Below are 26698 nucleotides of genomic sequence, written 5' to 3'. Positions count from 1 at the left end.
CCCCGCCCCCCCAAGCCCCGCTCGCTTCCTCCCTTCTCCTCCCTCCGTGCAATGGTGGCTGCGGAGCGCTCGGAATTGCCACGGCTGCAAAGTAATCCGAGCAGCAGCTGGAGGCTGCGCACCGCCTCCCGTGCCCGGCTTCAGCGCTTCGGTTTCACACAGGGCTCCCTGTCTCCCCTCCTCTTCCCCCCTTCTATCCCCTCCCAGCACCGAGAGAAGGGATTTTCTTTTTTTTTTGTTCCGTATATATATATATATATTGCTGGGTTCTTGCGCTATAGAGGCTCGCAGGAGTCGCACAAAGGTAAGGGGAGAAAAAAAAAAGGGGGGGGGAAAGGGAAGGCAAAGCTCAGAGGATGGGTGAGGAGCGTGCAGAGGGTGCTGGAGAGATAAGGGCACTGCAAAGCTCCCGCCTGGGAATTTCCCATGGCTCTAAGTGGATTAAGCTGGAGGGGAAGGTGTGTTTGGGGAGGGGGCAGGGAGAGGAAGCAGCGTTGGGGTTGTGTGGTGGTGTGGTTGTCTTGGAAAAAAAGGGAAGAAAGAAAGAAAAATAGAAAAAAGAAGAAGAAGGAAAAATAGGGGGAAAAAAGGAAGAAAAAGGAAAAAAAGGAAGAAAAGGGAAAAAAGGAAAAAAAAAGAAAGAGAAAGAAATGAATCAAAGACAGAAAGGGAAAAAAATGAAAGAAAAAGAAAGGAAAAAAGAAAGAAGGAAACAATGGGTAAACAAAAGGAAAGAAAGAGAAAGAAAGGAGAAAAAAGGAAAGAAAGGAAAAAGAAAAAGCAGCTGCTGGTTATGACTTTTGAAGCAGGAGGTCAGAAAGCACGGGGCTCCCTTGATAACGCACACACCCTGTAAACTTTTCAGCAGCACCATGGAAACTTCTTATTAATGCTGCAGTCATTAAGAGACACAGAGGCCGGCAGATTTATTAGTGCAGCTGACCACAACACATGTCAGCCCTCCTGAAACAAAGAGCCCCGTCAGCTCTGCTCCTCTGCCTGGGGTGGGTGGGAAGCCCCGGGATGGAGAGCAGGGTTCAGGTCATGGGGAAGTGGTGTTGCCTCTGTTAACCGGCGTTCCCCATCGCGGTCAGCAGAGCCCTGATGCAATTTGTTGGCAGTGAAGGTATTTGAAGCCTGGGGAGGTGCGTGGTTGGATGAGGTGGAACCATGGTTGGTTGGATGAGATGATCTTAGTTCTTCTCCAACCTTTATGATTCTATGATTAGTTGGATAGAGTTATGGTAGGGGTCTTCTCCATCCTGAATGATTCTATGTTTAGTTGGATGGGGTTATCTTAGGGGACTTCTCCAAACTTAATGATTATTTGTTTAGTTGGATCGCATTGTCTTAGAGGTCTTCTCGATCCTTAATGATTCCATGATTCTTTGATTAGTTGGATGGAGTTATCTTAGGCATCTTCTCCATCCTTAATGATTCTACGATTGGTTGGACAAGGTGATCTTAGAGGGCTTCTCCAACCTTAAGGGTTCTATGTTTGGTTGAACGAGATAATCTTAGAGGTCTTTTCCAACCTGAATGCTTTTATGATTCTATGAGCTGAGCTGCTGGTGTTGGTCGCGGCAGCTTCGAGACGGAGGATTTCCCCGGGTGCCTGCCATGATAAATCAGCTGCCGTCAGCCTGAATGAGCGCATTCACTGAAGTTACAGTAGGAAACTTGTCTCTCGTGGACACTGTGCCATTGCTCCGCAGAAAGCAGCCGGTGCCCATTGCCGGCATCGCGCTGAAATATCGCATTGATCGCCCCTGCCGCGCTCGTCCGGAGGCACGCGGGGTTTGATTGCAGTGCTATGCGAGCACGGGCAGTGAGGAAAGGGAAGCTTAGGGTGACGCTGTGGCAATGCTCTAAGGGTACATCCCTGGGAGGATTGACAGCGTTAAACTTGGCCGGCTGCTCCGGGCAGCCCCGCGGTGCCAAAGCAAAGCGAGTAGGCGGCCAACGTCACTCTGCGTTGGGGCAGGGCATGGCAGCTCTTGGTCCCTTTATAACCCCTGGGAGGCAGTGCCAGCCCTGGGAGGCTGTGGAACAGGAGGTGCTTGCTCACACATGGGTTATAAACAGCACTGAGCGGTGCTCGGCTCTCCCCATCCCCGGTGCAGAGGCAGCGGGCGCGCAGGGTGGGTGCTGCTGGAGACACGCGGCGGTGAATGAATGGGAGCAGCTTGCACGAAGGGAGCAATTGCAAAGTGCCTGGAGGGAGGAAGGATGTGACATCCCAGGGGAGCGTGATTTCTGATAACAAAGTGGAGCAGGGAAGACTGCAAGGTCCGGGCGAGGGGTGTGCTGCATCCTTATTTTTTCAGATTGAGCGCAAGGAAATACAACAGCATTGAGAGGATGGGAGCAAAAAGCTGTAAAACAAAGAAAACGTATAAAATCTATTGATTTTATTATGTTTTTTTCTTTTTTTGGGGGGGGATATAGGAAGAAGAATCCAGCGCTCACCCAGCACTGCAGTGACAGCAGTGTGTGCCCCCCACCCCGGTGCGAGACGGAGCCAAGAGAAGGAGGTGAGGCGCTGCCTTCCCGAGGTTCAGACTTTTCCCTCCATCCCTAACTGCTTTTTCTCCTCTTTCACTCTCTTCTCCCTCCTCCCCCTTTCCCCAAGCAGAGGCTGAAGGGGGGGATATAAGACAAGGGGCATCCTTGTCCACAGCCCTCCTGACCCCGTAGCACCAATACAGTGGGGCTGGAGCAGGCAGCAGCCACAGCACTCACAGCCTGGAACGGCTTCAAAAGAAACTTCCGAGCAGTGAGATGTTGGGGGCCGGGAGGAGATAAAGGCTGGCTCGAGCAAGCCCTTTCTTGCATGAAAACTTGGCACCTGGGCCCAGCGAGACGAATGTATGGCAGGCTCCGCGCCATTCATTCTTGGCTGAGGAAGCCTTGGGATTTTTGTTCCTATTGCAATTTATTTTTTACTTTTTTTTTTTTTTTTTTTTTTTTTAATTTCCTGGAAGCTGCTGCCGTTGCTTCTCGGAGGATTCGAGACACGCAGCGGGGAGGGGGGAAGGAAATGCATTCCCTGAGAATCTCAAAGACTGCAGGGGATTATCCCAACCTGGCCGCCGCAGCACGGGACATTCCTGAGTTGCATTAACCAGGCTCCAAACGGAGCAGTGGCAAACTGGAAAAAAGCACTTTATCTTGCCTGCAGCCTAGCAGAGGGCCATGTGCTGTGTGTAACAGCTGAGTGCTGGCATCTCTGGGGCTTCTCCTCCTTCCCCCTCCCCCCCCTCCTTGTGATTCTTTTTCGCTGTCTGTGATGCTGACTCCTCGCCTTCCCCTGATCCACTCCTGGTTGTAGTGCAAGGGAGAGGGGAACAGACCCATCTTAGAGGGGGGAGGAAAAGTGCAGCTGGAGAAAATGTGGTTCCCACTACTGGGACCAAAGCGTGGGTCCTCTTGTGGCCAGGAGACAGCATGTGGCTTGGAGATTAAGGGCTCTGATTCCTCTCCATCAGGACTACTGGAGATTCTTGAGGGTTTTTTCAAAGGTGTGCTGAGGGGGAAAAGAAATAAGACTTTTTGTTTGACTTTGAATACGAGATCACCAGGAAAAGTTCAGACTTAGAGGCAAAGCCCTGCTGGAGTAGATGGGCCTGCAATGCGATTCCTTACACCCATCATGTCTGAAACTCTCCTAGTGGGGCAGGATGCATTCCCAGCCCCAAATCACTTCTGAATAGGAAGGTGCAGCTAGATCTATGGCTCATGGGACTGCAGGATTGTGGAGGAGCCCTGAACATGGCTCACGCTCTGGGGGAGCATTGCTGTTCTGAACTGTCCCCGAATATCCCACTGGGATGTCTCTATCTCTGGTGTTTGCAGCACAGCGCATTTTTTGCAGGCAGCCCCCTCCTGCTTTGGAGGGAAAAATGGAGCAAGGAGCCAGCGCCATGCTGGCCATAGAATGACAGAATGATTAAGGTGGTAAAAGACAACTAAGATCATCTACTCCAACCATCAACCCATCACCCATGCCCACTAAACAGTGGCCGACCATACAGGGACAGAAGTACGGTGCTGCTGCAATTTGAAAATTCTGGGTCTTACTCAGCTGTTCAGCAAAATTGGGTCAAATTAGGCTAGGACTTGGATTAATGCGGAGTTAAATGGTAAATGGTAGATGGTTTTGTGCATCCTGGGTTACAAGTGGTGTCTGTGGCATGACAAAAGTTTCAGCACACTGGTGTTGGACAGGAGCTTCCCCATGGGCTGAGAGCAGAGGAATCTTGTCTTGGGGTTAAAGTGGTGGATTTGAGGCTTGTGGTGGTACCTCCTTGTTCACCTCTCAGTCTTGGGACCAACTACTGTCACCTTTCTCTCCGAAACACCATCCAAGAAAAACCAAAAGAGGAGAGATTTAGATTTGATAGGAGGAAATTTCTTGCTCAGAGGATGAGGCCCTGGCCCAGGCTGCCCAGAGAAGCTGTGGGTGCCCATCCCTGGAGGCATTCAAGTCCAAGTTGGATGGGGCTTTGGGCACCTGGTCTATGGGAGGTGTCCCTGCCCGTGGTAGGAGTTGGGACTAGGTGGGCTTTGAGGTCAACCCAAACCCTTCCAACCCAAATTGTTCTATGATTCTATGATCACTAGGGAAGTCAAGTAGCATCTAGGGTAGGAACTGAAGTGGGGACGGCACCCTACTGGTATAGCCTTTGTTAGCTTTACCCAGAACCCCCTTTCCCTCCCCAAGTCCCTTCCCAAGTCTTGTAGGGCATAGCGGATATCTCACTGCTTCACTGGGGTGGAAGCAGCCCCTGAAGCCCGTGGTGATGCTCTGCTGGGCAGCCCCCACGCTGAGCATCCCATTGTTCACAGTGGTCACGTTGCAAGAATTACTGGCACTGGGGAATGCTGGTAGGGGAAGGAGCCTGGAGCCTCCAGCTGTGCTGTTTGCAAAAATGACGGCCAGGATTGTATTTATTATCTCCTTGGTGGAGGGTCTGCAGCTGCACACTGACAGCCACAGGCAGCAAAGAAGCCTGGAGATTATTGTGAGGGGAAAAAAGACACAAAAATAAATAAAAAGCCCACAGAGAAGCCCTGAGCTGGGGCAGCATCATAGGACACCCAGCGTAACGCTGCCTCCCTGGTTTGCCCTCCCTTATCAATGCCCCAAAAGGGAGGGCTGTGAGGAGAAGGGACACTGGGATTTGCTGCTTTTCACAGAGCTAAAGCATGGGATCCTCATAAAATCCTTCCACTGGGACTGGAGGCTCTGCCCCTGCATCCTACTGGGACAGATTTCTTTTCCCTGGGATTTTCATATCATTTTGGCTGGACTCAAAGGTGTGCTGTTAGAGGAAAGCTTGCATTTGGATAGCCGACTTGTATCTTCAAAGGGAAAGAAAAGGGAAACCTTCATAGGTACAGGGTGCAAGGTGACCCTGAGTGATGTCACCTTCTAGCACTATCCCTCCTCTCTCTTTCCATCCACCCAGCTCAACCCCTCCAGATGAACTCATCCATGTCCATCGCCTTTCCATCCACCCAGCTCATCCCTGTCAGAGGTTCACTGAGTGAAGCTGGGGCTCAGATGTGGGACAGCATCATAAGTTCTGAGGCTAGGGAAACTTGCTGGGATGCTTTTAGCTTTCAATAATTGACTAGCCAAAAAATTAGACTTTGCGTTAAAGCGTAAAATACATTTAAAAGGTGTTTCACGCTTTAAAAATTCACATCAGCTTGGTTTATTTAGTCTGACGTCCTGACATCAGGACTAGCCAGAGAGGAGGGGAAAGCACCCTCAGCCCCATGTTGTGGACAAAGCAGCAATCTGTCACTTTGAACTTGGTGTTTTGCAAGGTGAATGCAGCCCTGAAGGGTTTAATCCTGCTGGGTTACTGCTGTGTTTTGGGCAAAGCCCTGGGGCATCAGGGACGATGGGCAGGGCTCCACTTGGCCCCTCTATAGCAGAATGCAACAGGGCTGCTGTAAACCTTGGTGCAAACCTGCCCAGCTCCCATTGCTGGGAGATGCCATGCCAAATGGCTGCTCTATCTTCTTGGTTTGCCAAAACAGCTCCTCTCATTTTCGTGTGATCACCCACAGGGTGATGCTGGAGCTGGAGGAGACCCTGACCTCCTGCATCCCTCTTGGTCATCCATCCGCTCTGATCATGTTGGGAACCGATTCTGATGGAGCTGCTCTCAGTTTCCATGTCCCGCATTGAAAATCCTCCAAAAGCAACGTGGACCTGGTTTTGGTGATGGGCTGACATGATGGCCTGGTGGTTGGACTAGATGATGTTAGAGGTCTTTTCCAGCCTTAATGGCTCTATGATGATTCTATGGTGCAGTCAGGAGGGGATGGTGAGATGATGCATTAGAACTGTCTCCTCCAGGCACAAGCAGAGCTCTGCGTGACGCTGGTGGGGAAAATCAATTCCAAAAGCCATGGGAGACCGTTTCCCCCCACCACAAGAAACAGCTATAACCTGAGAGCAGGAACCAGCCGTATTTTGGCAGTGGATGTAACTCAGCTGGAACTCGCCCTATGGGCTGGCAAACCTGCCCACACAGGTTTCCTTTTGTTGGAGCCAAAAATACCCCCTACACACCTTGATTTCCTCCTGGGACAGTGCTGGGGGGATTGCATAAGTGGAATAAACTGTTAGTTGTTTAAGCACTCAGATGATAAATCACCCTTGGCTTCTTGCAGAGCAGATGGGATTTGTGGCACGAACAGTTGGAGCAAAGATTATTTTAAAAGGGCTTTCAATTTCTTTTGTAAAGAAAGGATTATTATTTTTTTTTAACTTAAAAAAGAAATACTGCAGGGACTGCTTGAGCAGAGCAAGGGATGTCATTTAACCCAAAGGCAACAAAGCCACAGTGTGATGCTGCTGTAGGAATTGGAGGTGCTTGGCTCCCTATTGACCGTTCCCGCGTGTCTTCTTTGCAGCCTGGTGGGGTGAAGGGCTTCTTGGTTTTGTTTGGGGTTGTGAAACACTTCTGATGCTTAATGGCTTGTCTGGCTTTGCTCTTGCTAATCTTATCTGTCTCATCCCCTGTAACGTCTATAAAAATCACCACGAAGGACAGGGAGCAGTCCCAGGTGCTGGTTAATCATTGCTTTTTGGCTCGGCAGTTTCTCCATGTCTGGAGCTGACAAAAGCAAATGGAAATTATGGAGCTCTGGGGAAAAGAAGGAGCAGTGTCTTGTTTTTCTAGCTATTCCACATCCCAAATTCCCAGCTTTTTGGTGAGATTCAAGTCTTGCAATGATGGCCTTGACAACGTGGTCATTTCCACCCCCAGTTTGGTGCCTATTGCATGTAATTCCCACATAACCTGCTAATGAGGATTCCCAGTACCACTCAGGTAATTACTTAGAAACGACTCCCCTTTGGTAATGGAGTTCCTGACTGAATGCAAAGGAGCTGGTTTCACTGCCATTATTAGAAATCATTAAAGTAAGAAGGAGTTCATGGCTAACGTATATTCCCCTCTCCTGCCTTGTGTTTAATTGACTTTATGAACTGAGCAGGTAGGGGGAGGAAAAAATATTTATCACTTCACATGACTTCAGCCCCTCTTCACATCATGGAGCCAATAAGGGCCAATGATGCCATCGCAACAGCTCAGTGTCCCCAGCGCAGTGCTGGGATTGGAAAAATAGGGTGAAGGATAGGGAGAAGATGGGGCTGCACACCCCTTTCTTCTTTCCTTATTTTTGGGATGGCTCTGCTATTTAAGCAGCTTTGCACTACACATTAATAAACCACCTCTGATAACTTATCATCCAAAGGTGACGTGAGGGGCAGCTCCTGATGGAGGGAGTCATTAAATCAAATTGAATTAGGAAATGCCAAGAAACAAACCCTCATCCTGCTGTCACCAGCACCTATGGAAACTCCAATAAACTTCCCCAGAGCTATCCTTTGGAATTCAGGATCAAACCTAACCAACAGGTACTTTGGTTCTCATTAGGTCTCCTCTCCCTACACCCAAACACTGAGTACAAAACCAAGACCCTAAAACAGCTAACAGAATAAGATATAGCCAGATCAAGAAACCTTGCTCCTATCTACACCGACAATCATAGAATTATAGAAGCACTAATGTTGGAAAAGACAACCAAAATCATCTAGTCCAACCATCAGCTCCTTCGTAAGGAAGCACTGGTTGGTTTAATAAGCTTTATAGAGGGGACTAAATATATCTCTTTGATGCATTCACATGGGGATCCCTTCTTTAGCAAAGAGCAAAAGCCAGAATGACTTTTACTTCCAATGGATTCGTAAAAAAATTAAAACTTCTCAGCAGCAAATTCTTTATCACAGAAGGGGTGTGAGTTCATTAGTCAAGGGATCAATGGTCTCTTGTAGTCTGATTTGAACCAGTTTTGTCTGCTCACAGTGATATTTGGGATCCAACTGTGGTTGCAGCGCTGGCATCATTTGGGCTCAGTGTGCCAGAGTCCACACTGGAGATCCGCAGCTGTTGCCGGTGCAGAGCCCTACCTGACAATCACACGCCTTTTACATAATGGATAAGGAATTTTTTTTTTTAAGTCCATCTCCGTTGCATCTCAGAGCCTCCCAAGTACTTAGAGAGAAAGAGCAAACTTTATGCCTTGCCTTGCCTTGCCTTGTCTTGCCTTGCCTTGCTTTGCCTTCCCTTCTCTTCCTTTCCCTCGCCTTCCACAGAATCATTAAGGTTGGAAAAGACCTCTAAGATCATCTAGTCCAACCACCAACCATCTCCACCATTCCCACTAAACCCTGCCCCTCAGTGCCACATCTCCACAGTTCTTGAACACCTCCACGGAAAATGACTCCACCGCTTCCCTAAAGTTTACGCAGAAAATTGACAACCAATCTGGAAACTCTATCCAGTCTATCCACCATGCTTTAGACACATAGGAATTCATGCCATGCATAATTTGTTTGTTAGCTACTGTTGAGAAGTCCTGTTCTCCACATTCCTGTAATCCTCGTTGCTGCATGGGACTCAGGTTTGGAGGATGCAGCCAAGGGTGGGGTGGGAAGCAGCACCCCAAGGATCATTCCTCTCCACCTTGGTCAGGGGAGAGATGGAGTGTCTCCAAGTATGGGTCTAGTCCTTGGTGGATTTCACTCCCTTCATCTCATTCCCAACAAGGGGATGAAACCTTGATCAATAGGCTTCTGTCTAAGGTGGGATGTGACAGCAGTTCCCACCTGGGTGAAAAGGAGGTTTTTTGGGTGAGTTTGGACTGGAGATTAGGAAGAATTTATTCATGGGAAGCCAAGTCAAGCATTGGAGTGGGCTGCCCAGGGAGGCAGTGAAGTCTCCATCCTCGGAGGTATTTAAGAAACATGTGGATGTGGTGCTTAGGGAACGTGGTTTAGTGGTGGTCTTGGTGGTGATGGGTTAATGGTTGGACTAGGTGATCTTAAGGATCTTTCCCAATCTAAATGACTTTGTGATTCTATGAGGTGACAAAGTCTCAGCTGTGGATCACTGGACAAGTGAGAAAAGTCTTTAAGAAAACACAGGAGGAAATCAAGCACAGTGAGAAGTGTAAATTTGAAACAACACCGCAACAGGGCTTTCCTCTATCCCACACCCATGGCTTGGGCTTTCTTTGTGATCTGGTTTTAAAATCAGAGAGACTTTTAAGGTCTTTTGGCAGAGAAATCTCAGAGTGAGGTTTCCTCCTGGTTCTTGCTAAGGGATGGTGGTGCAGGAGATGAGCAGATCCACAGATGTGGGGAACTGGGATTTGGGGCAGAGGGCTGACACCCTGCAGGGAGCTTGCTCTGACCGTGGCTCCATTACCCACTGCTGGATCTCCTTGGGGAGTGGGGTTGGCTCAGGATATTTGCCATGCAGAAAGGACAAGGTAGATATAAAGAGCCCTGGGGAGTGATGCTTCATCCCAAGGTGCTCCTGGGAGCTGTCAGGATGCAAAAATACACTTGCAGCATGACAGCCATAGAAATGAAGACATCACTGAGGAGAACAGGGAAAAGTCAGCCCGAGGGTTGGTCACTTTCTCCTGGTGGCTTTCCCCCACATTCTTGGTGAATGTTCCAGGTGATGGGCCCAAGGCTTCTGGCATTGCCTCCAGGTGAATGTCCCCAGTGCTGCAGGAGGATAACTCATCTCCCTTTCACAAGGGGATACCTTGGCCTCCTGCCTTTATCAACAGAGAAGCTTGAAGGCAGCCATCCGAAGGCAATTGGATGTGGTTTCAAATACACTCTGTACGCAGATGAACTGTAAATGCCTGTGGTATGTTTCCTTCCCCATTTCAAAGAGCTGGATCGATTGCTCCATGCAGCAATGAAGCATGCCCATACCTGACTAAGCTCTTTCTGATTATCTGGCAATATACAGGACACTTTTTCTTGGACTAGAAGGTGACCAGCGACTTTGTTTCTCCTATCTTTTATCAGAGCTATTGGCAAGTGGGTTGTTAGTCTATGAATGTTTCATGTCGCTCCATAAGTGAGTTTTTAACTGATAGTTAAAACTGGTTAACTGGTAGAGATAAAAAAAAGAGATGTCTCCAAGCCCCTCACCACTCATAGTGGGATGACACTAAGGCAGGTGCTTCCCTGTAGATGAAACATTTAACACTGAGGTTTTTTAGTTTCCAAAGAGCTCCTTGCTGCTCTCTCTTCCTCTGGTAATGTAACACTTCAAACATAGCTTCACCAAAAAAAAAAAAATCAAAATTAAAAAAGAAATCTGCATTTCTACTTTCAGAATGACTGCAAAATGGAGCAATCTATGGTCTGCCTGCACAGAACCAGAGTGAGGGTCGACCTCAATGTCATTAAGAAAGAGATATATGGAAACGTGTCTGCAGAAAGGAGCTCTATCTGCTGCATCCCCTCTGCTCACACATGTTTTTTCTCAAGAAACACTTAAGACGAGCTCGTCTTACTGGTTTTCTGTTGTTTCTGCAGAATAATGTACCCCAGAGGATTGTGTGTTGGCCTTTAGCAACGCTTTGGTTGCAAGCTTTTTGGCCAGAGTCCCAAACCCTGCTCTCTGGTCACAGGAGATGTGGGAGTTACTCCCAGACAAGTCATATCAGTCATCAGGACAGTATTTTGGCCAGGCATTTTCCCCTTTACAGTTCTTTTTGCACGTTGCAAGTCATTCTGCGTGTGTCTCCTGGGAAGGAGCACGGTGCCAGGAAGACCATGCTGAAAGGGGAGAGAAACTGCTGCTGAGGAGGGCTGAAAGGAGATGTCAGCTTTAGGAAATGGCTCTGGGAAGGTGCCTCAGACAGATCAAAGGGTGTGTGAGAAAGATGGTACTACAGGGATTTTAGTAAAGTGCTTTTAAACAGTGGTGGGAAAGGTGAGAATAGGGACAGGAGGCTGAGATGGGGATGGGAACATGAGTTTAGAAAGGGGTTTTTACTTGGCCTGCTTGGGTAGGAGTTTTCTTTGTTGCCAGCCTCCCAGAGACCTTATTTGTAAGGCACACGCAGCCATCACCCAAGACTTCAGCTGGAACAAAGGAGGCCATCCCTCTCTGTTGACCTGCAGGATTGCTTGCATGCTCCTATTTACCCTCTCCAGAGATGCAGAGCGAAAGCTTTTTTGGCTGGCTTTGGAAGTCACGCAGCTGCAGTTGCCCATGGTTGTGCAGAGTTGCTGCCAGGATGTGATTAGAAAAGGGCCAGCAGAGGTGGGAGGTGCAGATCCGCTCTCTTCCTCCCCTGGCTGCAAAGTTGGAGAGAGATAAATGTCTCGGATGGTGGAGGTTCAAAATATGAGGAGTGGAGAAAATCAGGGGAGTGGAGAGATCTCTTTGCTTACTAGCATCATTAATCAGAAAGAATGCTTAATTAGCAAAGACTCTCCAGAGTCTCCATGTGAAATAAATTGGCTCTTCCCACTTTATGCCTTTGAGAGAGGCTGGGCCCACCACAACGCAATCTGGGCTAGATTGAGCTGTCCTTGGTTCCCATGGTAGGCAAGGAGCCAAGTGTCTGCCTGCCACCACCCAGGAGATGTTGGCTTGAGACAAATGACATAAAGCAAGGAGTCTATCTGCTGAAGCAAGTCTAAATTTGTGTCTGAAGTTAAAGTGAGGGAGGCATGCTGCCCGCTGGCGATAGGCAGCCCTCTAGCTGTTCATAGGATCATAGAATATCCCAAGTTGGAAGGGACCCATAAGGATCATCCAGTCCAACTCCTGGTCATCAAGTCCAGCTCCTGGAAGTTGGACTCTTGGACATCTTGGAAGATACTCTGATGGCACCATTATCTCTGTTGTCTACAGGAAATTTGAGCAGAGCTTTGGTTTTCCCTGTTTTGATAAGATTTTTGGACACCTAAAGGTTTTTGGACACCTATGGTTCCCACCGAATGCACAACCTAAATGCCTTCTGCCACCTCTTTTCTCTCCCTCTGGTTTCTTTTGAACCTGGTGCTCCTAAATCTCACATGGATCCCCTGACTTCTGAGTGGGACACAATGAGATCTGTGTGCTGAAGTTTGGCAGGCCAACGAAAGACTCAGTCTATGAGCTGTCATTTTGCCTCATGCAGTTCCACTTGAAAGGGTGCATCTTGGGTAGGTTCTGTGTTGAGGCAGCCTATGGTTCTTGCAGCAAATTCCCAGTTGTATGCTAACTTGGTTTTGTCTGCAAAGTCTGTTGACTGAGAAATTTTTTTTTTCTCCATTAAGTTCCTACTGGGGATCATAGCATGAGAAATACGGTGTTTAGGGCATCCTTGCTATTTACTTATAGTTAATTAATACTTTAACAGAATACTTAATCTATCCCTTTGGAAAGATAGAGAAGAATGCATAGCTCGAACTGTTGCACACCTTCAGTAAAGCAAAGCAATTAAATCTAATTTTTGTCATCTTGTTTTCCAGGTCAACGATGCAGTTCTTAGCCTGGTTCACCTTGCTGCTTCTCCTTCCGTGTTTCAGTACCACCAAAACCTGCTTCCCTGGCTGCCACTGTGAAGTGGAAAGCTTTGGTCTCTTTGACAGCTTCAGCCTGACCAAGGTGGACTGCAGCGGAATAGGTTCACACATTGTTCCCGTCCCAATCCCTCTGGATACCTCCTACTTGGATCTGTCCTCAAACAAACTGGAAACAATCAATGAATCAATGCTCACTGGCCCTGGATACACCACTCTGGTGAGCCTTGACCTGAGCTACAATAAAATCGCCAAGATTTCCTCCACCACCTTCTCCAGGCTTCGCTATCTGGAGTCTCTGGATCTGAGTCATAACTCTCTGGAAGTCCTCCCGGAGGACTGTTTCTCCAGTTCTCCTTTGGGCGACATAGATTTGAGCAATAACAAGCTTTTGGATATAGCGCTGGATGTTTTTGCTTCAAAGGGTCAAGGAAAGCCCCTGAATGTGGATCTATCCAATAATGTGCTCAGCAAAATTACAAGGCACCATGAGAAGAGTGTCCCCAACATCCAGAACTTGAATCTTTCTGGAAACAGGCTAACGTCTGTGCCAAACCTCCAAGGCATTCCTCTTCGATACTTAAATCTTGATGGGAACCCTCTAGCCAAGATTGAGAAAGGGGACTTCAAGGGGCTGAAAGGTTTGATTCATTTATCCCTCAGCGGCCTGCGTGACTTTAGAGAGTTATCCCCTTACAGTTTCAAGGAATTACCAGCCCTCCAAGTTCTGGACTTATCCAACAATCCCGACCTGAGGTCACTGACTGCTGAAGTTATCTTTGGCCTGAACTCTATACAAGAGCTCAACCTCTCTGGGACCGGCGTGTCCTCCTTGCCAAAGACTGTGCTGAAATACCTACCTTCCCTCAAAAGCATCACCTTGAGGAAGAACATTCAGTGTTTTAAGACCATCAAAGAAGGACAGTACCACCGACAAATTGGGCTGACCAAAAAAGAGGTCCTCAGCTGCCACGACAGCCACGGGGCCGTAGCAGCAGCGCCTTATGTTTTGTGATGAAAGAGAGAGAAAGGGATGGGGAAGTTGGAGTGGGAGGGTGGGGGGCCGTGGGGTTTGCACAGGTGTCGGACTGAGCTGGCTTGCAGTGTGCCTTTTGTAAAACTGTCAATAATTTATATATTTGTATATGCCAATACTTGATTGTTTGTGGGTTTTATACACTTGCAAATCCTCACTCGCAGGCCTCAGATTCTACCCGGTGTGTTTAGGGGCTGCATAGCTCAAGAACAGTGCTGATGGACGCTGGGGACCAAGCTGGGTCTTGGGGCAGAAGAGTTGCTGTGGTGCAAAACTCCGTGCCCCAGACCAGTCTGCAGGTGCAAAGTTATGTCTCTCCAAAGCGCACCCCAAAACCTGCCAACTCCGTAGCTGTTGGCTTCCAAACCCATTCTTCATCCCTGTTTTTAATTATTATTCCCCAAGAAGTGCCTTCTGGATGCTGCCTTCATTAGCAGCACCCTGTTCCCCGTCATGCACTTTCAGTCTGAAGAAACATTTCCAGACAAACCTGAATGCAGTGTGCTCCTTATGTGCTGGTTTTTACATGATATTTGCATTGATGTGCAATGAACACTGAGTAAGTAGAGAGTTTTCCACTCTTTTCTCCCTATTTTCCCATCTTCATCCTTTGTATGTCAGATTATGTTAGGTCCAGCCTTGGCAACCTCCCACCTTTTTGGCATTTGTGACACATTGCAAAGAAGGAGAAGCATCTCACCCAGGAACGAGCTTCCCAACAAGCAAATTAACTGAGAGACCACATAGCCTAGCTTTAAAAGAAAAAATAATTCCCTCCTTCCTTTCTGGGTAAACTCAGAGGAAAACTTTGACAATGGTTTTCATCTCAATGACCTTAACAAGCCAAGACACAGAGGACTCTGGAGCAAGCTGTCTCCAGGCTGACATTCCCCAGCTGAACTCAACATCTGCAGCTCAGCTGGGATCATGTGAGGCAACTTCCAGAACGTGCCAGGGGAAGAATTAGCACTGACGCCTGCAACCCTGGAGCAATTTGCCTACCACGGGAAGGATCTTGAGGTATATTTTCATTCCAGTTTTGTGGCTTTTCCTTCTCTCACGGCTTTTTGGCCGCTGTCTGAGGTCTGATGAAAAGCTTTGTCCTTGGAGCTTCACACATTTTTCCTCCACTCTGAAATGCTGGCAAAGCAAAGGGGAGCTCCCTTCATCCCACTTCTTCTCCAGGCCAGGAGAAAGTGGGTGAAGGCAGCATAGTGCCATGCGTGAAGTCTTCATCCTGTTCATAGGAGCTCCACCAATGGAGATATCCATCCTGAAGCTGTCACTCTCTGTCCTAGGGGTGGGAGGGGATGTTGTGGATGGTGACCCTACACGGACTGGTCCATGGCTTGTTCTCCACACCCAGCCTTGCATCAGGGAAACCTTGAAGTTTCTGAAGCAGGTTGAAGGAATCACAGAATCATAGAAAATCCTGTGTTGGAAGGGACCCGTAAGTATCATGAAGTCCAACTCCTGGCTTCACAAAGTACCACCCAAAAATAAGACCATATGATGTTGTCCATATGCTTCTTGAACTATGGCAAGCTTGGTGCCATGACCACTTCCCTGGGGAGCCTGTTGCAGTCCCCAACCACCGTCTCATCAAATAACCTTTTCCTGATATCCAACCTGAACCTCCCCCGAAGGAGGAAGTCCGTGCAAATATAATGGAGACATAAACCCAGCCCACAGCCCTCCTTGGGAGAGCTGGGAGGAGCTCAAGCTTCATCCTCACACCCCCAAAGGTCTTCACAAATGGAAGCCACATTGCCCAAAGCATCTGTCTCCAGCAATGATAGAAACCTGCTGAGCCTATAAAAGCCAGCCACTGCCAGGGCGCTCACCCCAGATTCAACGCCTTACTTTGGATCTTGCAATCCCTTTCACATGCTTACACTCATTTCCTTCTTGATGGTTTGATGGCGGACCATAAGGTAGGATTTTAACCCTTATTGTCAGTCTTGGGGTCTTGCCCTTCTACTGAGCCTTTGAAAGGTTCATCCAGCCTTCGCATTCACAAGAAACACAGTGGTTTTCTTAAAAAGGCAATGGGAATGCCTGCAGGCAGATGGAGATCTGAAGAATGAGGGCAGCCAGCTGCAGTGCAAGGTGGGGGTAGTTTGGGAGAAAGGGGACAGTTTTTAGCGGATCTTGCCTTTTTAAGAGAATTCTTTTCTGCTGGCAGAAAAACGTAATTTAAAAAAAAAAAAAAGTTGTTTAATTTTATAAGTCTGTATGTAGATGCAAGGTTACGGGGATCATACACTGTTAGATTCACCGGCTTTGCGCCACTGTGGTAAATTTAAAACCCAATGTGACAATCCAGTTGAAGACTGCAATATTTCCTGGTGTAATCTCACGCTAGCTGCTAGCTGAACAAGTCTTAGCAAAGGCTGGCAAATACCATGGCTGTATTAGTTTGTTTTTTTACAGAACCTCGGCAGCATTGTAAGGCTTTGTGATCACTCACAATATAATAAAGTGATTTGGAGGTAACAAATGTGGATTTATTGTCTTAGTGCTGGGAGGGTGGTAGCTGTTTTTGGATCCAAAGTACAATGTTGTGCGTTGTTGCCAGTCCTCTATGGCTTCTCCCTTTGCCCTGCTCAGCCCTATGACAACTATGGGTGTTGCATCTCCTAACTGCTGTGCATGGCTTATTGGGCTCCTCATTAGTGGAAAGGCTAAAAAGCTTCACAAGGTCCAGGCAAGGTGACTCGAAGGAAGTTACGGACACTTGACAGTGTCCAGAATTGACACAAGAGTGTCTGGAGCAAATTTCATGTTCTAGGGTGCTCCAAATCTTGTTAGAGATAGTGGAAAGGTCTTCATGGATTTAGGGAATGGTCTGCTAGCGGGGAGCTGTGTTGAAAGGCTGGGTTTGCAGAAAGGGTGGAGTGGGGAGACCCACAAACTGTCTGCGCTGTCCTCCAGAACTGGCAACCATGGGGGACATATCCCCAGGAAAGGCCAGATCTGTTAAGAACTGTAGGGGAAAGCCAGGACCAACACATAGAGATGCTTGGACTTGACAGTCCTTGTTGGTCCCTTCCAACTCAAAATATTCTATGATTCTGTGATACCACGGCTGCTCCTTTTGTGCCCATCACAGCGTGGTCTCTGCCCACCAGGCTACACCACGATTTTCCTTCTGCATCTCCTTCTGGATCATAGAATCATAGAACCATTAAAGCTGGAAAAGATCATCTTGTCCAACTGTCCACCAACCACCATGGTTGCCCACTAAGCCATGTTCCTAGGGACCACTTCTCCAAGGTTCTTGAACACCTCCAGGGACAGTGACTCCACCACATCCCTGGGCAGCCTGTGCCAATGTCCAAACACTCCTGAGGAGAAATTTTTCCCTAATATCCAACCTGATGGGATCTCTCCTGCCACGGGACAGAGCTGTGCAGACTGTTCTGCTGTCCTGGTCTGCTAGGGCAGGGACATGGTCCCCGAAGTGTTGGGTCTGAATCCATCTGATAGAGGGATTCTCCAGATTCCTTGAGAATGCCCCTTGTCCCTCCCAGTACTCCTCCACCCTATCTTAGCTTCCTCTCATTTTGCTGGTTGCATAGCCTTTCCTGTGTTGGAACAGGCACGTGAGCCCCATCTGCAGTATGATGCCCTATGCTGTTCATGAAGTCTTTGGATCCCTCTCTACCATAGGACCCAGACAACAAAAACACAGCACAAATGCACCCACGGAGGATGAAAAGGCACAGGGTGACTTCACACTTGGAAAATCATAGAATAATTGAATCATTTGAGTTGGAAGGGACCTTTAAAGGCCATCTGGTCCAACTCCTCTGCAATGAACAGGGACACCTACAGCTCCATCAGGTGCTCAGAGCCCATCCAGCCTGACCTTGAGTGTCTCCAGTGACAGGACATCCACCACCTCTCTGGGCAATCTGTTCCAATGCTTCCCCACCCTTAAGGTAAAAAACTTTTTCCTTATATCCAGTCTAACAAAATACGAGAAGCCAGCTTCCTGAAACTGCTGCCAGCTTGATACCAAGGAATCACAAACTAAACTCAAATATCAGAGGTCACCCAATGCGCACAGGCCAGGACAACCAGCCGGGCAAGCTCTGGTTGTCTCCACAACCAGCACAGCTCTGTGGCCAGATGTATTTGTCCTGGCAAGCGAGATGCATGCCTTGATAAGAGGCTGAATATCGGAAACCTCAGCGGAGGCTGAGCAGTGAGGATAGGTTTAGGGAGGGGAAGAAGTGGCTGAGCTGGTGTTTGCTCGCAGGACTATCAGCATCTCACCCTCCTTTCCAGCACATTGGGAAATATATTGAGGGTCAACTCCCCTATTCCCCCTCATGTCCAACGGTCAGGGACAAATACAAGACAACCCTCTTGTCTTCATTTAAAAAGATGCAGCTCCCGATAGCCCAAAACTCTCATTCCTTATCACTGTTCTGTAGGAGCTGCTTCTCCTGCTGTCAGCTGTCAGCCCACAGAAGTCCCTTGCTGACTGATAATGTGACTGGTTCAGGGCAGCACTGGGTGCTGTCCCTTTTTAAAAATAGCCACCCTGCTGTATATTTTCCATTTTGCAGGAGGTTTTATTTCCAGCACTTCTGCTCCACGCACCCGGACTCGGTCAGGCTGGAAAGCACCAATGCACTCTTGTCATGCCAGAAAATAATGCCCTTTGCCTGCAGACCATCCTTCTGGGAGCTATATTCTGGGATAGCTTTGGGGCAGTGAAACCTTCCACCCTATGCACAACGCACTGGGCACACAAATGCATTCTTCCTGAACCCCCCCAGACATCCCCATCCTTCCCTTTTTGATTGGACAGTGGAAGTGGGATCCTAGGTAAAAGGTGGAAAATTGGGGCTGAAACTGTTCCATCAGATAAATCCCCTGCTGCAACAAGCAGGGAGTGGGAGCACCCTTCCTTAATCACAGTCTTTGTCTCCAACATGTGTATGCCTGTGTGCATGCATCTGCAGCACCGGAATAAAATCATCCCCCTCCTGCCCCATTCCCACCCTGCACTACCTCCTCCTAATGGCATTAAAGTAAAAATGGTTTAAAGAAAGTGCTGTCCTTCAAAAATCCCTGCCAGCTGCAATGGCTTTGGGCAGGGGGAATCACCCCATCCTCTCTGCCGGCCATTGGATGGTCCTTGTGCATCCCATAGAGAGGATTCAGCCTGGAAAACCAAGCAAGTTCCTCCCTGGAAACCTTCCCACCACCACAGCAATGTTCTTTAAGCACTGCCTGGGTCTCAGCACCAATGCCCCCCTCCAATTCCTCGTTAGCGGTGGATGTGTGTCACGGCGCTTGCTGGTAATTGACTTGTGCCGTGCTGGGAATTTGAACCTACATTTCAAAGAGATCGTTAACCTCCTTTTCCTTCTCTTTGAACTGCCTCACTTTATTGTAAGCTAAAGGAAACAGACGGCTTCTTCCTCCCAGAGCCTCTTTTGATGAGAGCTCGGCACGTTAGAGCAGAGGGCACAGTACCAGCACTGAGGTTGGCGGCAGTGTGTGAAGATGTATTTCAGTCAGATTGAGCTTTCCCTTGATTTCAGAGGGGACTGAAGATAAAGGAATTGTCCAGAGATACCCAAGGGATTGGCAGAGGCATGGAAACACGTACTGCAGGGTCTCAGCCCACATAGGACTAAGGAAGAGACACAGGTTGTGGGTCTCTCCCCCAAAAACCAGGTTGGAGATCTACTTCCATGCTGGCCATCCTACATGGCTTTGGCCACATGACATCACAGTTTTCCTGTAGTGCTTCAGAAGGTGCACATTTGATTTGTCAGTTTGCATAGGCAAACCTTTACCTCCTTGCTAGATGCTCTACTGAGCATCTCCAAGTGACTGGAGTACGAATTCATGGAGGATCTATCTCAACGACCTTTTTTCACTGCCTGGGACAGGACCAGATATGATGGGAAGGAAGAGAACCAGGGATGGAACAGAGCTCTGTTGTGTCTGCATGGCTCTTCTACTGCCCTTCTACAACATCCAGCTGTTAAAAACCCATCCACAAATGATGGTCCTTAGCCTTTTGTAGGACTCACCATAGTTACCATATAGTTGGGGTGATGATCTTCGAAGAGATAAGCAAAAGACAATATTGATGGTTCCTTGCAATCCAAGCTGTTCTATGATTCTGTGATTCTACCACAGCTCAGCTACTCTGCAGATTTCAACTAAGCCCCAGTCACTGTCTGTATTGAATCATAGAATCATAGAATCACAGAATGACTTGGGTTGGAAGGGACCCCAAGGATCACCAAGTTCCAACCCCCCTGCTGCAAGGCAGAGCCACCAGCCTACAGATCTGGCACTAGACCTGATTGCCCAGGGCTCCATCCAACCTGGTCTTGAATACCTCCAGAGACGGGGTGTTGAAGCTCTTTGCTTCAGCAGTTGTGAGTTGTGAGTATGTCAGTGAAATCCCAGTAAAGCACTTACGTTAATTCATCCAGCCTCATATTTTCAGTGAACGAAGTGTACGTACACCACAGGTCAGCTAGCTCTCATAAAACCTTGCTGAGTTGATCAAACATCTGAGAACTCATATTAAAAGCATAAATCAATCCGCCATGCTGCATAACCTTCAGGATATTTCCGAGGAACAACATTCTTACGGTCTTTTTTGTTTTACCTGTACTCACTGCAGATATTTCTCTTATCTCCTCAGTGACTGTGAAACCTGGTGGTGTGTCAAACCTTTGAAAAACCCTCTGGGCTTCTCCCTTTGGAGGCTATTTCACAGCTGGCTTGAACTCACCAGTGAGACACCTTTCACACACAAATCTTCTCAATTAGAATTACCTTGCCAGCTTCTGCTTATCATCTGTTTCTACATTCACACATAAGCAGGCAAGTCTCTGCTCCACAGGAGGAGTGTTAGCTTTTGGTGATGCCAAATGTCTTAGGAAAGGGCACTATCGGGTTCACAATGGCTTGAGGTCTCATTTTGTGGGGAGGGGGGAAGTGTTTTTCAGTGGTCATTCTGCAAATGTTGTTAGCTGGATTTCATCAGTTCCAGAAAAGCATAGCTAAGTCTTCTTTGCATAGACAACAGCCCATGGGCAACAGCACTAGGGCAATTCTGTCTGAATTGCTTCAGCTCCCTCCTTCCTGAAGCTAAAATCAGAGCCAGCATCACAAAGCAGAGCAGAAGCACTGCAGCCGGCAGGGATTCCATCCCAGACTGACAAACATCACGACAACAGCTCCAGCAATCTGACAGAGAGGAGGTGCAAATCCCTTTGTTTTCCCTCCTCCGATCACAGGAGAGGAGAAGAACCCTTGTGTCAAATCAGGTCCCACATTTCATTGTCACAGGTCTCAATTTTTTTGCTGCAGAAGAGAAGCAGGTTGTCCTGCCTGAAGCAGCAGTTTCATATAGCAGAGCAGAGCTATGCAGTTTCCAGCAGAGCTCTGGAGCCAGCCAAGCACCATTAGCCTAGGTTTTTTTTTTTTTTTTTCATCCAAGCAAGGAAGCCCTGGCTCCTGGCAGGCTTATTAGCTTTGGCATGGAGCTCAGCTGACACCTGGCCAAGACATTTTGGCTGCAGCTGGACCTGCCTGGCTTGTGTCCCACCAGCTTGAGTGCCTCCCCATTACATCGCCCAACCCTCCTGGTTTAGAGGGACAAAGCAGGCTTGTGTGCCGGCCCAGATGAGCCATGGGGACAGCTACAGATTTGTCAGTTAGGGGCTCTGCTCAGACTACAAAACCCTTCTCCATACATATCCAAAGACCCCTGAGATTCAAACACCTCCTTGCAAAGCAGTTGGTTGTTTAAAAAAGGAGATTTCCCTCTGTTTGACAAAGGTGGTGCCTTTGGGCCAGCCCAGCCAGTCTGCCCTGGTGGCTTGGACACAAGTTTCCTTGAGCTGCTGGTCATCTGGCACAGACAGGGATAAGCAAGTTTTAACCTGCTTTTGTTGCTCAGCCTGCCTCCTTCAAACTCCAGAGATGTTGAGAAGTTCGGAGGAAAGTTCTTAGAATTATAGAATCATTAAGGCTGGAAAAGACCTCTAAAAGCATCTAGTCCAACAGTCAACCCACCCCCAGCGTGCCCACTGACCACATCCCTCAGTGCTACATCTCCATGCTTCTTGAACACCTCCAGAGACAGTGACTCCACCACCTCCCTGGGCAGCCTGTGCCAATGCATCACCACTCTTTCAGAGAAGAATTTTTTCCTCCCTTGGTTGCTCTTTCCAGGGACTGAAATAATCTTACATGCAGGTGGAAGAGTGCATAAAATCCCAGAGACCAATGGGATCTGGAAATCCAGCACAGGGTAGACCTCCCTCAACTCTGTTTCTTAACCCCTTATCTTCCTGACTACAAGAGAGAAAGGAGGGCAGCCTGAGCCCAGATTAGCCCTACTTCACAGCTATCCCACTTCCCTCCTAGGAAGAAGTATCCTTGAGGTGGAAGAAGAAATGGTCTCTGCTCTGGGATGCCAGAGAAAGGCATCACCTTGATGTCAGTTGGTTCCATCAGGTGGTTCTACTTCATACAGAAGAGATGCTGAGAACATCCCCTGTCCTTCACAGCCACAACTCACACCCATGGGACGTGTGAAGATTGTAGTTAGATGGGGTTGTTTGCTTTCAGCTTAGGAGCTCTGGGTAGCAGGGATGCAAGGGGCTAACCCACAGCTGATTGTGCATCCACACTGCTCCATTAGATTAAATCTGGTGTCTTGACTTGAGTCTTAGAAATAAGGGCTGCAAAGGCCAACTGGCCCATGCTCCTTGTGAGTCTGGCTTGGCATCAGCCAGATTTACCCTTTCGTAATGGGAAAGCATCTCCATTGCTCTTGCAGATCTCTCTGAAGAACCAGTTTTCAGCCTTTATTTTGTCTTTTCCATCAGACATCCCCAGTCTCCAACATGAATCTTCCCCACCTGTATCCTTGACTGCTGACTCTTGTCCTTAACCCCACAGAGGTGGTGAGGAGGTCACAAATTCTATGAGTAATGGTGTGTCTCAGCTATGTTTGAAATGCTGATGGTGTTAACTATATTCCAGCAGAAGGCACAGCCTGGGATGCAGCAGATAGCATTTTTTATCAGCTTCACAAGAGACATTCACTATGGGACCTGTTCTTCTGCCAGTCACCTGCTATGCACTGCAGGCTGAGCAGGCGGCACATATGGAAAATAAAGGGGATGCTCTGCTGGGAGGAGATAAGGATAGAAATTGCCCCATCGTGTTTAACTGGGTAATCCAGAGAAATACTGCTAGCAAGAGACAGAGCTTCCATCAGCCCCACTCAGGATCTCTTTGGACTAGGACAGGCAGAAGGGAGCCTTAGGAGGGTCTTTGGGATCTGGCCTGTAAATTACACAGCTGCAGCAAAGGCACTACCAACACACTGCACTGCCAAGTGGGGACAGCAGAGTGACGTGGGACACTGATGTAAGTCATCTGGATATCCAGAGCAGTAGCATAGCCACCAAGGTCACCCCTGTAAAGAAATTGGACTTCATCAGAGAAGAAGAGAGCATCCATCATGGCTAAACGCATGGGAGATGACCACCCACTCTGCCCTGATGTCAGGCAAAAGCCCTTTCCTCCTGGTGCATCTTGTCCAGTAGTACTGATTTATCTGGGAAGAGGCAATGAGTGGTAACGATTAATCACCCCTTTTTGGCAGAACAGCTTAGGGTGTAGGTTCCTATAAAACTAGGTTAGATGTTTAGCTCGTTTCATGGATCCCTGATGGGACACAGCATGGGTCTGGCTTGGGTTCTTCAAGCCCCAGGCCTGAGGTCAGTAAATTTTAAAATAAAAAAAAATATATAGTCATCCTGTGTACAGAAGGAGCTCAGTGTCAGGACTAGGCTGATCTCTGGCTGCCCTCAGCAGGATCGTTAAACTGACCCAGAAATCCCTGATAGAACTCTCTAGTCCTTGTTTGGTTGAAGGCACCATGACGAGGTGGATGGAGCGGGAAGCCAACCACATTCAGCAAGAGGGAATCATCTGAGGCAATGACATCTTTCAAATCAATATCCTTGGATCACTCAGCAGCAGGAGCCATAGAGGACTGACTTGATGAGCCATTAACATAAAATCTAACAAGTGTTAGGGAGCCTCGGGGACGTGGAATGGGCTGGCACAGGACCCAGGTTGGGGCAACACAGGCAGAGGAAAAAGGGGCGGCCTGATGTGTAACAGCCATCAGGTCTTAGCAAAACAAGAGAGCAGTTAATGTGGGATTTCATCGACGTGCTTGCAACCTGGACAAACGCACAGACATCTATAAACACAGTGCCAAACCAGAAAGCCTTCATCAGCATTCGTTACGTTGCAGGCCCTGAGCCTCTGCCGATAAAGGCAGCTGTTGTGGTTTATTGCATCACAGTTGCTCCAAGGCATCCTGCTTTATTTTTTTTTCTTCTAAACTGTGTTATATGAGATGAACAAAGCATGCATTAAACAGTGTGGAAATTGGCCCACTGACAGATCTCGAAATGTGGCTCTAACGGGAAGGGCTCATAACCCTTTTGTTACTGGAAAGGGCTCAGCATGGACAGCAGGGGAGAAGCAGATGGGAGCGGGTCCAGGTGCAGCCCTAGGGCTCCTGGAGGGCTGGGGCAGTTCTTCTGCTCACACTCAGAGCTGGGAAAATAGCAGAGGGCTGTGGAATAGGTGCACAGACTGACGCTGTACGGATTTAGGAACGCAGCCTTATCCATCAAAGAGAGGGCTGAGAGGGATCATTACCTATGAATATTAACATAAGGGAAAGCTGTGTGATAGCAGAGCAGGGAATGGGGGGAGGGTTCTTCCATCATGCTGATAAGTAAAATAAGATGTGATGGGCGGAAGATAGCACTAAATTAATTCAGCCTTTGAAGTGGACACCAACTCACTGCTGTTTAGGTAATTAAATATTGGAACAGCTTATCAGAGAGGCTACAGAGTCCCCAGTGTTCCTTATGTTGAAATAAAGATTAGGTTATCTATGAAAGGAGATGCTCTGGTCCAATTTCTGGGGAAAATCTATTTTATTTATACCAAATATCAGATAAGATAATCCTCGTGGTGCCTTTTGGCTATGCAGTCTGCGGATTCAGGAAGCACAAACTCCCCTGTGTGAGGATTCATCTTCATCTGGTGCGTGACGTGTCAGGAAAATCAAGGGGAAATGTATAATACAGACTGAGATTCCCCACTCAAGAGCATGCAGCCAGTGCTGGGAAGAGAGCTCAGAAATTCCTGGCTCCTATCCCGTTGCCTACTAGAAGATAGATAAGCTTCCACGTTTCTTCCAACCTCGTGTGAATCACAGAACTACTTAGAGGTTTCTGGGTTTGCCTGGTATGTTTATTGCAACAGCAATAAGGAGACATGGTGTGAATGTGCTCAAGTGATGGGGGATGGACAGGAAACCTATTTCCCAAAGGGGTTTAGAATCCTGTTGAGGACAGAAGAGAAGCAAGAAAGGACCCCCTGGGCTCCCTGACAGTGCTCCAGCAATGCCATGAGGTCATGCAAGCCATCTGCACCACAAACAGGAGGAAGAAAAGCAGGGCAAAGCTTGGAAGAGTAGATGAGTAGAGTGATAATGATGGAGAAAAGGGTGCAAACCCCAGTGGCGTGTGGCCAAGGGCAGGATCTAGCCAAATGAGGCAAAGTGCTGGATGCCAAGTGCCATCTCCAAGGAAGAGTATGGCCAAGAACCAGCCAGAATAAGGGCTAGGAGTTATCCAGCCACATGGAGAAGAGCCAGACTTTGCCAGATGGGCTTAAGGGTGATGTGCCTGGGTGGAAATGTCTATATTTGAAACACTGGAAGTCAGGTGAGATGAATTCCAAAGAGGAGACCCAAAGTGAAGCAGAGAAAATAGCGAGACATTCCTCCAAGGCAAAAGGGCTCTCTCTGTCTTGGATTCCCACTTGTGAAAGGGACTTCCAAAATAATCTGTCTAGAACAATCTACAACTAATCAGATGAGAAAATGGACACAAAGTCAGCTTGTAGGGCCATCTCTTGGTCTCTTGTGTTGGCTGTCTGGAGAGAATGGTCAGAAATCCCATTCCAGCAGTGCCAGCCATGAAGCGCGGCACCCAAAGATCCAGGCTGATGATTTCCCCCTTCTTTAGTTTCATCTTTTTTCTTTAATGGTGTATATCTAAGAGGGAGGAAAAAGAAGTTAAAATATACAAAATAAACCAGAATAACAGAAACTAATTATGATCAGAAAGGGAACACTGAGCATTAAGCCACGGTGAAGTCACTTTAGGGTCCTTTCAGATTTGGTATTTGGAGTTTTTTCATTACTTTTCTGAAAACCCCTTGGAAGACCCCATTTGCTTCAAACAGAACTGGCTGTGTTTTTAATAATCTTCTTGATTTTGGTCACTGAACCAAAAAATCCAATTTCTGCTCAGGTCTCTCGAAGAGCCCAGTATGTTTGTGATACAGAGGCCCTGTACCCCATATACCCCATGCAGGCAGGAAGAGAGAGAAGATGGAGTAGTCCTGGTAAACACACACCATGCAGGAATATGTTTGCAGGGGTTAGGCCATGCTGGGTTTCCATCTGTCCTTCTGCTGCTGTCTCAGGTCTCTGCTCCCAATGGGAATGGGATACTTTTAGCTCTCTCCTGCAGATCTGGCCTCCTATGGGCAGGAGATACTGCCAGGTGACCTATGGGGAGGGAAAAGGGAAAAAGGAAAAGGGAGGGAAGGGAAGGGAAGGGAAGGGAAGGGAAGGGAAGGGAAGGGAA

The 26698-nt window shown here is 48.0% G+C and overlaps 1 protein-coding gene and 1 long non-coding RNA gene across 8 annotated transcripts in view; one reads left to right on the top strand and one right to left on the bottom strand.

Moving 5' to 3' along the window:
• TSKU (tsukushi, small leucine rich proteoglycan) overlaps window positions 1-16449 on the top strand; it is a 17132-nt gene extending 683 nt beyond the window's left edge. Inside the window, exons 1-3 of one of the 5 annotated variants that reach the window (XM_021383350.1) lie at window positions 252-304; window positions 2449-2534; window positions 12863-16449. In XM_021383350.1, coding sequence (XP_021239025.1) covers window positions 12870-13928 — 1059 coding nt within the window. In that variant the 5' untranslated portion in view covers window positions 252-304; window positions 2449-2534; window positions 12863-12869 and the 3' untranslated portion in view covers window positions 13929-16449. The other 4 variants (XM_021383330.1, XM_021383343.1, XM_021383336.1 and 1 more) reach the window with 4 other exon arrangements.
• LOC110391418 overlaps window positions 24968-26698 on the bottom strand; it is a 33478-nt gene continuing 31747 nt past the window's right edge. For all 3 annotated transcript variants that reach the window (XR_002434070.1, XR_002434062.1, XR_002434072.1), the window contains 2 exons: window positions 26466-26619; window positions 24968-26100 (listed from right to left, as the gene is read on the bottom strand). This is a non-coding gene — a long non-coding RNA (uncharacterized LOC110391418). The remainder of the gene's footprint in view (window positions 26101-26465; window positions 26620-26698) is intronic.

The sequence above is a fragment of the Numida meleagris genome, chromosome 1 (assembly GCF_002078875.1).
Source record: "Numida meleagris isolate 19003 breed g44 Domestic line chromosome 1, NumMel1.0, whole genome shotgun sequence".
Classification (NCBI taxonomy): Eukaryota; Metazoa; Chordata; class Aves; order Galliformes; family Numididae; genus Numida; species Numida meleagris.
This window is presented reverse-complemented; position numbering and strand designations above follow the sequence as displayed.